At 45.8% G+C, this 14862-nt stretch overlaps 1 protein-coding gene across 1 annotated transcript in view; it reads right to left on the reverse strand.

Moving 5' to 3' along the window:
• LOC124775535 (translation initiation factor IF-2-like) overlaps window positions 1-14862 on the reverse strand; it is a 105256-nt gene that overhangs the window by 41084 nt on the left and 49310 nt on the right. Inside the window, exon 2 of the mRNA XM_047250366.1 lies at window positions 1135-1502. Within this exon, the coding sequence (XP_047106322.1) occupies window positions 1135-1502 (368 nt within the window). The remainder of the gene's footprint in view (window positions 1-1134; window positions 1503-14862) is intronic.

A 14862-nucleotide genomic window follows, 5' to 3' on the forward strand; every position in this document is an offset into this window, starting at 1 on the left:
GAGACGGTCGATGGTGGGGGCGTGTTCAGAAAAGACCCGCATAAGGCGGGTGGGGCTGGCTGAGTTATGGGTGCGGCGAACCGCACGCACCTCCAGATGGGGATGTGCCTTGAGCTCCGCCAACACCTCCTCCTCTGTGATCGCCAGACTAAGCCGAGGGATCACGGCGGTGAGGGTCAGTGGGCGACGTGGGGGTTGGGGTTGGCGGGAGGGAGGCGGGGAAGGAGAAGGGGTGAGGGAGGCATTAGGGCCAAAGTGGGTGACAGGGTTGTGGGAAAGGAGATCTGTGTGGAGGGTAGGGCTGGGGGAGGAGATGAGCACCGAATCATGGCGAGGAGTGAGGAGGAAGATGGGGGCACCAGGAAAATTCTGGCGAAGGAAGAGGGTGAGGTTCCGGGCCTCAAGAAGGGATGGATCAGGACAGGAGAGGATGTAGCGGTAGGAGGAGGGGGAGGAGGAGGAGGAGGAGGAGGAGGAGGAGGAGGAGGGGGCAGGGGCAGGGACAGGCAGCGAGACATCCATGGCATCTTAAACAGGTGAATGGGGACAAGACGGAGCTTTTTTGGATGCAGAAGAGGAAGAGGTGGCACTAGGGCGATTGATGGCGGCGGAGGAGGAGGTGTGGGGGACAGGAGCAACTGGAAGGTGGTGTGGAGGGGCAGGTCCTGGTGCTGGAGTCGGCGCTGGAGATGGTGAGGGTGATGGCGACAGTGATGATGAAGACGATGAAGAGGGCGAAGGGGAAACTTGAGCGTGGGCCGTGGAAACGAAAGGGGCGGAGGGGGGCAGTGGAGGGAAGGGATCAGAGGAGGCAAGGCAGGGAGGAGCCAGGGATGGAGCAACAAACAGTGAGGGAGATGGGAGAGTGAGGAGTGGCGGGATGGTTTGACGGGGGGGGGGGGGGGGGATTGGGCACACCACGTGATGGTGGTGGCGCCGGTGGAGGGAGATGTGTATACTATAGCAGTGGTGGTGGCTGCAGTGGTGGTGGTGGGGGTTGTGGGGGTTGACATGGTGACAAGGGGAAAAGCATAGGACAGGACAAAGAAGCAAACGAGGGACGGTCAAGGCGATGAGAAACACAGAGGAAAAGAGACGGAGAAACGATGAAGGAGACTGGGGTCGAAGCCCCACTCTGCTGCTGCTGGCGGGGGAGTCGACCTGGCTGGCCGGCAGGTGGGGGCGCTGCTGCTGCTGCTCCTGCTGCTGGCCAGGACCACTGCTGGCCGGGACTGCTGCCAGCTGCTGGACGCTGGCTGGCTGCTGGACACTGGCTGGCTGCTGGATGCTGGCTGGCTGCTGGACGCTGGCTGACTGCTGGGCTCACTGCTGGCTGCTGGCTGCTGGCTGCTGGCTCCTGGCAGGAACCGCTGCTGGTTGCTGGCAGGAACCGCTGCTGGTTGCTGGCTGCTGGCAGGAACCGCTGCTGGCAGCTGGCTGAGACTGCTGCTGGCTGGGACCGCTGCTGGCTGCTGGCTGGACCGCTGCAGGGTGGCTGGAACCTGCAATACACCTAACGCTTCGATTAGAACCGAAAGGCCAATCGAAGGACGGTATCCTTCCGGATTACCGCCGGAGATCGCTAAGGCAAGACCAGAGCTCCCTATTTATGCCAGTCTTAGGCAGGAAGTGCGCATGCGTGGAGGCGCCAAATTCGATGGCCAATAGCGACGGTATGAACCGATAGCTGGAAGGACAGCAACGCCACCTACAGGATGAAGAACCAAAGACTTCGGCGCACGCGCGGAGGCTGCCGCCGCTGCTCTGCGCTGTCATCGGCCGCCCCAACGACCTCTGTCGGAAGCCGCAAGCGCGGAGGCTGCCGCTGTTACTCTGCGCTGTCATCGGCCGCCCCAGCGACCTCTGTCGGAAGCCGCAAGCAAAAATGCGCGTCCACGTAGGCGCCTTGGTTATCCTCCCGTTGTCAACAGAATATTTATGTTGGTGGCGAACCGTCATCCGTCTTATGACCAATTGTACTCCTCTCTGCTGGAAGCGACTTCAATATGGACAGTGCTGGATCCGAAGCAGTACTAAGCTGAAATCCCGTGTCTCTGTTTACAAGATTCGTCGATCTGCGTATTTCCACTGCTTCCTTAGTAACACTGCCCCAGTACGAACTCATCGATGCGAGAATTTTGGTATGTTGATAATTCATAGAATGGCCTGTAGTGAGACAATGCTCGGCCACTGCAGACTTATTCCAACATGTGCTCACCTCGACGTACTTTTTATTTAATGGACAATACTTTGAACAGACTGACGGCGTCGCAATGGGTAGTCCCCTGTCACCCATTGTGGCTAATCTTTTCATGGAAGACTTCGAGGAGAGAGCACTCCAGACGTCGGATTTGAAACCTACGTGTTTTTGGCGATATGTGGACGACACCTTTGTTATCTGGCCTCACAGCATTGCATCGTTGAATGTGTTTCTTGAGCATCTTAACTGGCTTCATCCCAACATCAAGTTCACGATGGAGATGGAGAAAAACGGCGAACTTCCATTCCTGGACGTGTTGGTACGGAGAAAAAAAGATGGCACATTAGGTTACGCAGTGTACCGTAAACCAACGCACGCGGGCTTATACTTACAGGCCACCAGCTGTTACCATCCTTCGCAACGAAGTGGCGTACTGAGGACGTTGGTCCACATAGCACGAGCCATATCAGACTCAGACAGCTTATCCAATGAGCTACTCCATCTGCGTACCACTTTCCAACAAAATGGATACTCCGAACGGGAGATTCACCGTGCCTTACAACCGAAGCGGGTTACCCAACGTGAGGAAGTGGAAGAAGGCGAAGAACAAAGGGGAATGGTCATCTTGCCATACATCGGACGGTGTATCTTCAAAAATAGGAAGATTATTGAAGAGGCATAAAGTTAAATGTCTCTTTCGTCCGCCCGCAAAACTCAGAGCCCTCTTGGGCTCATCTAAGGACAGCCTTGGCCTAAGAAGACCCGGTGTTTACGAGATTCCTTGTAGCTGCGGCATGTCGTACATCGGACAACCTTGTCGTACTGTAGAAGAGAGATGTACTGAGCACCGACGCTACAATCGTCTGGAGCAACCAGAAAAGTCTGCAGTGGCCGAGCATTGTCTCACTACAGGCCATTCTATGAATTATCAACATACCAAAATTCTCGCATCGACGAGTTCGTACTGGGACAGTGTTATTAAGGAAGCAGTGGAAATACGTAGCTCGACGAATCTTATAAACAGACACGGGATTTCAGCTTAGTACAGCTAGGGATGCAGCACTGGCCATATTGAAGTCGCTTCCAGCAGAGAGGAGTACTATTGGTCATAAGACGGATGACGATTCGCCACCAACATAAATATTCTGTTAACAACGGGAGGATAATCAGGCGCCTACGTGGACGCGCATTTTTGCTTGCGGCTTCCGACAGAGGTCGCTGGCGCGGCCGATGGCAGCGCAGAGCAGCGGCAGCAGCCTCCGCGCGTGCGCCGAAGTATTTGGTTCTTCAACCTGTAGGTGGCGTTGCTGTCCTTCCAGCTATCGGTTGATATCGTCGCTATTGGCCATCGAATTTGGCGCCTCCACGCATGCGCACTTCCTGCCTAAGACTGGCATAAATAGGGAGCTCTGGTCTTGCCTTAGCAGTGTGTTCGTCGCACCTGAAGATGTCAGCCAGTTGCGCTGACGAAATATTGAGGAGTTTTCATTATGACATCCGACGTCTTGCCCGAGAACCATAGATACAACATGTCCGTCGGGAAAGCCTCAAGCAACACATTATTAAGCATATTCTGGATGTCTTGCAACGTGCTGTTCAGAAGAGATCTCCACCTCCTTGTACTCTTACGGACTTATGGACAGCACTACAGGATTCATGATTTACATTCCCTGTAACATTACTTCAGACATTATTAGACTTCGTACTATGTCGTGTTGAGGCACTTCTGCGAGCTCGCGGGGCCCCTACACGATATTTGGTAGACATACCAGTTTCTTTGCTTCTTCTGCGTATATCCACGACAGATAATTTACTGAGTAACTGCACGACCACTCCAATTTCAGTACACCATAAATCCTATTAACACTCAGAACATCAGCCACCGTTTGCGTTCTGCATAAATCAATGATTATTACACAACGGCCTATTTTTATGTCAGTGTCTGATGAGAACATGTTGTTTCAGAATAATCTTTTTAAAAGATTAATTGCAAACATTCTAGTCGTAGAACAGATGACGAACTTCGAACTCTCAGGGCGACTGTGGTTATGTCTGCATGTAGTTGCACGTACATCACTGCCTAGACGATGCAAATTCCCCTTGCGTATTTGACTTCCATAAAAGTTTCTCAGTTGAACAACGATTCCGTAGAAAGTGCTGTAATTGACGTACAGTATATTGGTCGAACCCTCCTACGAGATACTGCGCTAGTTAAGATGACCCGCTCTACGATTACCGTAGTGGATCAGCGCGTAGGTTTTGCTCCTACCTATACTCTGTGAAGCTCTCGTAGATGGTGTTCGGAGAAGCAAATCTGGAAGCGCCATGGATTCTGCAGAAGATAAAAGCAGGGGCCTGTGACTTGAATTAGTGGTGCAAGCAGCTGGTTTCAGTGAAATAAGTTCCGGGATGCCATTACAATGCGTTTCTTTCCAAACACACAAAGTTAATAAGTTCCGAGAACAAGATAAAATCGAATATTATTAATGAACAGTATCTGAATACTTTCTATCCCCGATTGTAGTTATGAACAGCTTCAGAATATGTTCTGTCGCAGACTGGTGAGCTTTTCGAGCAGCCAGAATCTCTTCCATACATCTTAACATTTCGTAGCCCTCGTTTATTGAATTTACAGTTTTACTACACAGCGTTATTATTGCAATAAGGCCCTGATGACCGGTCGGTTCCTGCTAGTATTAGTTATGTCACAAAGAGAACAGTAATCATCAATAGCCAATACAGTGAAGTCATGGCGCTAATGACTCCCCTACATATATACTGTCGAGTAAGATTCGCTCTCGAATCGCGTGTTCCACCTTCGAGCCATGTGGTCCGGATGCTATCTCTGTCTCCTTGGGAATCGACTTCCCACTCACTGTCGGCTTATTCTTCATCACTGCTTCATGCAACGAATTGATTTCGACTACCTCCCGAATTTCAATAAACGCAAAATTTGGAAAATTAAATATCCCTCAAGATAAGAGACACCTCACAACGTGCAGCGTGAGTAGTAAGACGTAATATATATATGCGAGGGCTATTCACAAAGTACATTACGTTTTCGTTTGTGTCCGTTAGGGGCGGGGCTAGCGCGGCCATCTTGGTGTCATGGCATTTCGCCGCTCAGTCGGCATCCTGCAGTGCTAGTGAGAGGTTCGTGCTGTACTTCGTTGAGTTGCTGTGACAGTTTGAAATGTCAGCGTTAATTGAAAATGGAGCGAAGTGTGAAGTGCGTGCTGCAATAAGGTTTCTGACTGCAAAAAACTGTACACCGATAGAAATCTATCAGCAGCTTTGTGAAGTGTATGGGGACAACATAATCACTGAAGGTGGAGTGCGTCAATGGGTCATAAAATTTAAAAATGGCCGAACTAGCGTTCACGACGAAGAGCGAAGTGGAAGACCCAGCATAGTGACTGCCGAACCTGTCGAAAAAGTCGATGCCGCGGTCCGTGAAAACCGTAATCTCACAATAATGGAACTCTCTATGAGTTTTCCACAAATTTCACGAAGTTTGGTGCACTAAATCATTACCGAAAAGCTTGCTTACCACAAGTTTTGTGCAAGATGGATACCAAAAATCTTGACAGAGATTCACAAAAATCAGCGAATGGCTGCAGCGTTAACGTTTTTGGACGCTTACGAGAAAGATGGCGACTCATTACTTGATCGCATCGTTACTGGTGACGAAACATGTGTTAAGCATGTGAACTGCGAGACAAAATTGCAGTCAATGCAGTGGGGGCACACAAATTCCCCCCCAAAACCCAAGAAATGCATGCAGACAATGTCGGCAAGGAAGGTGATGGCGACTGTCTTTTGGGACAGAAAAGGTGTGATTTTTGTGGATTTCCTGGAAAGAGGCACTACAATAAACTCTCAAAGGTACTGCCAAACTCTGCACAACCTCAGAAGAGCAATAAAAAACAAGCGCAGGGGAAAGTTGGGCTCAAAGATCTTGCTGATTCACGACAACGCCCGGGCCCACACGACAAATGCCACTCGTGAAGTTCTCGAATCTTTTAAGTGGGAGTTGTTTCCTCATCCGCCGTACAGTCCCGACCTGGCACCGAGCGACTTCCACTTATTCCCAGCAATGAAGAAGTGGTTGGCTATGCAGGGTTTTGATGATGACGCACAGCTTCAAGAAGAGGTAACCACGTGGTTGAAGGCGCAGCGACCGAATTTTACAACGAAGGAATTTCCAAGCTCGTCCATCGCTACGATAAGTGCCTTAATTTAAATGGCAACTATGTAGAAAAGTAGTATTTAAGTGTGGCTTTCATCTGTATATAATAAACAAAATTTTCTAATACTTTGTTTATTTTTAATTCCAAAACGTAATGTACTTTGTGGATAGCCCAAATGCATATGAATAGTACTCGTATTTTCTTTCTACTCTGAACTTTTAGCCTCAGTGCCACGAGGTAAAGATCCTCAGTCACAACCGAACTGAGAAAAGGACCGTCTTCCAGATTACAATAGCAGCATTGCTGTTTCTACAAATTTTCCAGCAGGTGACTCAAACATTTGCCAAACTATCGGCTGCCGGAACTTCTAACCGTTTAGCCGATACTGTCGCGTGTGTTACCCAGACTGTTGCACGCCTCTCTGTCTGGCGCCACTATGGTCACTATTCCTTATTCTAATGTCGCCATATTCCCAAAGCTGCGAGGAGAGACTAGATACTTTTCATTTTTATCCCTGATAATGAATCCAGTAACGATAAAAGAACTTGTCAAACTTGAGCATGCGGTATATTTTACAACTGATCTCTTATTCACAAATGTCTTGATAGAATTTGGTGGGTTTGCGACTCTTATCAATGACATAAATCCACCAAATGAGATTCAGACTTTTGTGAATAAAGGATTAAAAGAACTGCCCAGAGAGTTAGCTGTTGTAACTGCTGTGCTAATATTAGTCTTAGTCGTAGGAAAGGGGAATTTTGTTAAAAATTTAGTAAAGGCGAGGTTGGGCGATGAAGTCTGGGGCCGCTGGCAGTGTGTGGTAATAGGCGGCAGCCAGTCGGCCAGACAGAGTAAACATGGCGCGGAGCTGCAGCGGCGTACTGCACGTACGATTTGTTTGGAGTGGAGCAACAGCGAGGCAGGGAACTGCAGCGTTGCTTTAAGTTATTGTGATGTATGAGGCGAGGCGGTAGGCCTGAGCCGAGAGTGCGATGTGTAAGTGGCTGATGTATGGGAATTTACCCCTGCCATAGTTTCTGTCTCTCTCTGACACTTCCTCAGGAGCGAGGGCACAAGCAGTACAATCCACTCTGTGAAACCGCACATTAATAGGACTTTCCATTTCTGCAAGTTTTAGCTGATTCACCCTGTATTTAGTTTTGTGTATAGGGTAGTTATTACGCTATTGTTACCAAAAATCCTCAGGTACACTTTCAAGCTACCCCGATCACTTTACTTCACCAAACATGTGCAAATATATTTTACGCAAAACATAGGTTTGATGCTACCGGTGTGGCCGTGCGGTTCTGGCGCTTCAGTCTGGAACCGCGTGATCGCTATGGTCACAGGTTCGAATCCTACCTCGGGCATGGATGTGTGTGATGTCCTTAGGTTAGTTAGGTTTCAGTAGTTCTAAGTTCTATGGGACTGATGACCACAGATGTTAAGTCCCATAGTGCTCAGAGCCATTTGAACCTTAGGTTTGATATTATTAGTAATATGTATGTCTACTGGTACTACTAAGAAGTTCATCAGTAGAGTATAAAGATCTGACCAGCAATAAATCTTTTAGGGTTATCCTAAACTGAACTACGACAGTGGCTAAGATTGCTATGAGAGCAGGCAAGTTATTGGATTGAACGTCTGCAAGTGTTATGTATGATTATGATTGATAACATCCGATGTAATTGAAATAAATTTTGGTTTTCCAGTGAAGAGAAAGAACAACCAATTTCCAGGACAACTGTCCCATCTTCAGGTGCAGCCGAAAAATTACAACTAAAATGTGACGACTATACTAACTGCCAACTCTAAACAACCCAACAGAACTTATACAAATATTCTAAAGAGGATAACATGTATATGTACAGAATGTCCATATGAGGTCTGGAACCGGGCGATCGCTATGGTCGCTGGTTCGAATCCTGCCTCGGGCATGGATGAGTGTGATGTCCTTAGGTTAGTTAGGTTTAATTAGTTCTAAGTTCAAGGCGACTGATGACCTCAGAAGTTAAGTCGCATAGTGCTCAGAGTCATTTGAACCATTTGTCCATATGAATCAATAAATAAGGGTTAACATAGCGATTCTGTGGTACATGACATGCAAAGAGTAAATCCATACCATATGTTCCTTGATCAGTCTGATTAGTCGGAAAAACTCTTGAAGAGGTTCCCACATTTAAAAACGAACAACCAACATAAATAGAATCAAAAGATTAACTATTAACGACACAACATCCTATAAACCACAATTCAAACTTACAACGGTCCAGACTTAAGGATGTCACTAACATAATTCCACATAAAGCGATATTGCAGCTATTTTTCTCTGCTTGCTTCTCCCATGGCTGTTCTCCTTGGAATTCGCGCTAGGCCTTTTTTTTTTTTTTTTGTCGTGGGTGAGTATTATTGAAACGAAGGGAAGCCTCTGTCTTTTTATATCGTGTAAATGACATGTGGTTAGTGTGTGTTCCCGAAATAAGGAATACAATAAGTAAAGCAGATGGTCCAAGATAGTTGTGGCTCTTGGATTGCAGCAGAGTTCGCTGGTTCTTTCGTTTGTGCACTCACAGGGGTTTCGTGTGGGTACTGGTTCAATTCAATTTGCTTCTTTTATTTTCAGCAATGAAACCTAATATGTGGTTTTTATTGTGTTTTGTTGATAAGGCTAGTGTTTGTCTGATTTATTCATTGGTGATTTTAATAAATATAGGCTTAGGTCTACGGCTTTTAGTTTAGTGAAACCACAGAAAGCGTTCAACGTAGTGAAAGTTTTGTGTACGCTGCCATACCGTGCTATATGACGTCATGAGTGGCATAATATGAGTTATATCCACTTATATAGTTTCGATTACATCTGTTGGTATTGTAATAAGTTAACAGCAGGAGTTATTATTTGTAATAATAGTGAGTTACTTGTACATGAGCGGAGTTGGCATGATGGCAGTGGTGATATTTTTAGAGTAGATTAGCTGAGAAACCTGTCACCCCGCTGTTTATTTATAGCTGTACCCAAGACTTAGTACATGTGGAATTTATTATTAACTTACAAACTTTTTTCGTACACAACGTTTGATGTAGTGTGATTTGCGACATGAACAAGGAGGTTTTTTGGTTTACAAACACCGGAGAGAGCCATGTAGAGTAGTTCATATGAAAACCAACTAGCAGCGTCTGCGTCTTATGCTTTGTTTATGGTCATGTATGTTTATGTCCATAGCATAAGCTCACCTGGAACTGTACACGTTTAAATCTAAACATTAAACTGTTAGGAATAAGCGGAATACTGGTTATGGAACATCACTCGCCTGCACCACTTCCATCAAAATTTCTGTGATGCTACTTCAGAGGAAAGTAACTTCAAGCTTCTGTGAGCGAAGGGTTTTGACGAGAGAGATAATGCATGATAGTCTCGATCAGAGATGCATAGCGTCTCGCTTCGGAAGGAGGTTTACAAAGAGGGGGTAAAGCCTGATGTTCTCAAGGTATATCAAGTCTTGCCTCACGATCATCAATGTACCGCATGGACCTCAGTCATTTAGGCATTGTGGTGCATTCGTAAAGACTCGAACGTTTTCTTGGCGCTTGTATACATAAGCAAAACGAAATCAACATCTAATGAGTAGACAACCAAATCACAAAACAAACTTTACAAATCTGCTTTTTCCAGCAAATAATATGAATAAAGAATACCGGAAGAAGCAGTTTGTAATACACAAAGCGAAATAAGTAAATCTGTATCTGTGTATACCAGCCAATTAATTCGATGTTGGTTTTCATTCGTAAAAATTAGATTGCCTCACTTAATTCTGTCAATGACGTAAACCTCCTAAAATACATCAGTCACTTAGTACGGAAAACTAACAATGCCATCTATTGTTTCTTCGTTGTACTACGAAAACAACAGAGTCATCTATTCGTTCTTCGCTGTATTATACTGTGGTGATTAAACATCCCAACTACGAAGTCCAACAGACGATTTTACATGAAACTTTCAGTTAAAATTTTTTCTGTGTTCAGAGAAAATGACAGACACAACAGTTTTACATAAAACTTTAAATCACGATATATTGTTTCCCGTGATTTGCTTTTGATGAAATAAAGCCCATACGTTACTCCAAACTGCGCTCAAGTTACCTGTGGAAACCTCATGACAATTCGTCCAGCAGGATTTGAGATAAGTATGTTTAAACAAACAGACATAAGGTTTGAGATTTTTATTATTAGTGTAGTTTTGGCGATAACTCTATGGTGCACACTGTGCCGCCGCTTAGATGGCGGCAGCACAGTCCGGCCCTTGGCATATCAACTATGTGTGGTGTATGGGGGCGTGTATGTGCTACTGGTAAGTCAAAATACAGAGTGAAACTTCCTGGCAGATTAAAACTGTGTGCCCGACCGAGACTCGAACTCGGGACCTTTGCCTTTCGCGGGCAAGTGCTCCACCAACTGAGCTACCGAAGCACGACTCACGCCCGGTACTCACAGCTTTACTTCTGCCAGTACCTCGTCTCCTACCTTCCAAACTTTACAGAAGCTCTCCTGCGAACCATGCAGAACCAGCACTCCTGAAAGAAAGGATATTGCGGAGACATGGCTTAGCCACAGCCTGGGGGATGTTTCCAGAATGATATTTTTCACTCTGCAGCGGAGTGTGCGCTGATATGAAACTTCCTGGCAGATTAAAACTGTGTGCCCGACCGAGACTCGAACTCGGGACCTTTGCCTTTCGCGGGCAAGTGCTCCACCAACTGAGCTACCGAAGCACGACTCACGCCCGGTACTCACAGCTTTACTTCTGCCAGTACCTCGTCTCCTACCTTCCAAACTTTACAGAAGCTCTCCTGCGAACCATGCAGAACTAGCACTCCTGAAAGAAAGGATATTGCGGAACATGGCTTAGCCACAGCCTGGGGGATGTTTCCAGAATGATATTTTTCACTCTGCAGCGGAGTGTGCGCTGATATGAAACTTCCTGGCAGATTAAAACTGTGTGCCCGACCGAGACTCGAACTCGGGACCTTTGCCTTTCGCGGGCAAGTGCTCCACCAACTGAGCTACCGAAGCACGACTCACGCCCGGTACTCACAGCTTTACTTCTGCCAGTACCTCGTCTCCTACCTTCCAAACTTTACAGAAGCTCTCCTGCGAACCATGCAGAACTAGCACTCCTGAAAGAAAGGATATTGCGGAGACATGGCTTAGCCACAGCCTGGGGGATGTTTCCCGAATGATATTTTTCACTCTGCAGCGGAGTGTGCGCTGATATGAAACTTCCTGGCAGATTAAAACTGTGTGCCCGACCGAGACTCGCACTCGGGACCTTTGCCTTTCGCGGGCAAGTGCTCCACCAACTGAGCTAGTGCTGCATGGTTCGCAGGAGAGCTTCTGTAAAGTTTGGAAGGTAGGAGACGAGGTACTGGCAGAAGTAAAGCTGTGAGTACCGGGCGTGAGTCGTGCTTCGGTAGCTCAGTTGGTGGAGCACTTGCCCGCGAAAGGCAAAGGTCCCGAGTTCGAGTCTCGGTCGGGCACACAGTTTTAATCTCCCAGGAAGTTTCATATCAGCGCACACTCCGCTGCAGAGTGAAAAATATCATTCTAAAATACAGAGTGTTTCTAAAAGAATGACCTGGTTTTGGACGGAAATAGTTACGAAACATGGGATGTGGCAGCAAGGCAATGTGTGTTGTTTGAATGGGCATGACCTAGTGTTTCAGAAAATCGCCATAGACGTCAGTCTGTGCGTCTTCTCAGTTTGCAGTCAGTCGGAAGTAAGATGGCGTCCGGTCAGCAGAAGATGTTTTGTGCGCTGCACACAAAAACATTCGTCGTTGGTGTCTCCAATTTGAAGAGACAGGAAGCTTGTGCAAAGGTTAAGAGTACAGGTCGAACTCGCACTTGTGATGACATGGTGGAATGAATTCAGCAATCTTTGAGCAACGTCCACGACAGTCTACTAGGCGCGCAAGCACAGACCTGGCAATACCTCCTACGAATGTATGGCGAGTGTTAAGGCGACGTTTGGTCTATAAACCACAAACAATAAGTGCAAGCTCTTTGGGTTGGTGGTAAATGGAAGCAGATTGACTTCAGCAATTCTCTGCCAGAGGACATGATACATTTTTACCACGGTTAGTTTCCATTAACGAAGCAACATTTCATGGAAGCGGTAAAGTAAGCCGGCATAACGAACGCATATGGGGCTTCGTAGCACTCCTTATGATATGATCACGAAAGAAACTTATCTACAGTGAAAGATTTTTGTGCGCTTTCTTGTGATAAAGTGTACGGTACTTTCTTTTTTGAGGAAAGCACGGGGACTGGAATGTGCTAACTTCAAATGCTGCAGAACTGTCATTTTCCGCAACTTCAGGAGGACGTCAATGGCTTCATTTTCCAAAAGGATGCAGCTCCACCGCACTGGCACAACAACATAAGTCAGTTTCTCAATGACACTCTGCTTCAACGCTGGACAGGGTGCATGAGACCCCAAGACAAAGCCCTGCATTATTGGGATCCCATACGTTTTTTTCTTGTGGGGATACATGAAGAAAAGTGGCATAGAAGATGTAAAGAATTGAGTGACAGCCACCATAACTTCTCTGAAAGCAGATACATTGCTTAAAGTGCATGACAAATTTAGCTTTCGTCTAGCTGTTGCTCATGCTGCTCCTGCTGGACATATAGAGCATTTGTAATAGCGTTGTTAAAATTTTAAGATATGTATTTTGCAATTAATCGCATGTTGTTATCACGATATATGGAGTTTTGAAGTAGATCATTGTTTTTGAAAATCCTTTATTTATACAAGGGAACATGTCGTGTACCCACTGACACCTGTAAATTTAGAGACTATGTATCGCTTTTTCTTCTGGTTTCGGTGTGCAATAGTCGACTATCTCGCTTTATGTGGACATACATTGCTGACACACTTAAGCCTGGGTAAGTTTATGTTGTGGTTTATGTGATGTGGAAGTCGTTAATACTCTCTGCTTACCGTTTGATTTTATTTGTGATTGTTGCACCTTTTTGAAACATAGGTATCTAAATTAAAATGGCTCTAAGCACTATGGGTCTTAACACCTGAGGTCATCAGTCCCGAAGACTTAGAACTACTTAAACCCAACTAACCTAAGGACATCACACACATCCATGCACGAGGCACGATTCGAACCTGCGACCGTAACAGCCGTATGGTTCTGGACTGAAGCGTCTAGCATCGTTCGGCCACAGCGGCCAGCATAGGGATCTAACGTGTTTCATTTAGGCCCTGCTGCTCGAAAGGCTTTCCATCCGGGCTAGGAATATATGAGATGGATTTTCTGCTGACATATCATATACTAGACAGTCGCTACATTAATACTTATTAGTTGACACATATGGACATTCTCTGCGTGTATGTGGTATCCTCCTTACAATATTACAGCAAGTTCTATTGGGCTTCTAAAAGTTGGCAATTTGTATAGTTGTCACATTTGAGTTACAATTTTTCAGATGCACCTCAAGATGGCGCAGCTTTCCTGGAACCAGGTTGTGTTTAGCTTTTATTGGTAAACAAAAATGTATTACAACTGTTGCGGATGTTACTAATCATCGATAATTAAATGGTGCATACCTTTTCTGGACCAAAGTAAGTGACTTCAAGTCTTTATGTACACTCTTAATAGTTCTAATATAGATTCCATAATGAAGTTGTTGGGTTCAAAAACTGAAATCATTTATTTATTTGTGAGAAATTTCATCCAGTAACAAATATATTAGAGCACAGTAATAATATGTACAGCTCCTTAAAAAAGCCTATGCAGCAGTTTTTTTAATTTACGCCACAAATACTTCGTACTACACGTGTCTAACTCTGAAAAATTTAGCTTACCTTGACGAATCATCGGGTGTGGAATAAAAATAGCCAAAATTTGCTACCTTTGTTATTTTCATAAGGTCTATGTGTGATAACATATAACAGCAAATAAAAATTGCTTCAGCAGTTCTGCGGTATGATAGTAACAATAATAAATTTATCAGGTTGTATTACCATAATTCAAAATTGCCGAAATATTCTGTCATATTTTAAATATATTCTGTAAAACGGCTTGACAGAACACAGTGTATAATAGCATCCTGTTAGTTGTTGTTTAACCGATTATGTACACTCTTTGACATAAAACTCGACCGGCGGCCGGCCGCTTCAGAGGCTAAGTCCGCGCCGATCGCGACATGGGACAATAAAACTAGCCAACTCGCTAATTCTGTAAGTCCGGTTATCTGCACAATCTGGCAACCCTGCAGACTGCGGCACTTCCTGGAGGAAAACTTATCCCATGATAGAGATACACTAGGCTGATTACGCCTGTGGTCTAGCGGTAGCGTGCGTTGTTTCCGTTTGTAATGGCAGTGGATCGAGAGTAGCTGGCATACAATATTTTCATAGCCTCTTCTGTCTGAATGCTGAAAACGTGAATGTAATGGTAGCGC

This window comes from Schistocerca piceifrons, chromosome 2 (genome assembly GCF_021461385.2).
Source record: "Schistocerca piceifrons isolate TAMUIC-IGC-003096 chromosome 2, iqSchPice1.1, whole genome shotgun sequence".
NCBI lineage: Eukaryota > Metazoa > Arthropoda > Insecta > Orthoptera > Acrididae > Schistocerca > Schistocerca piceifrons.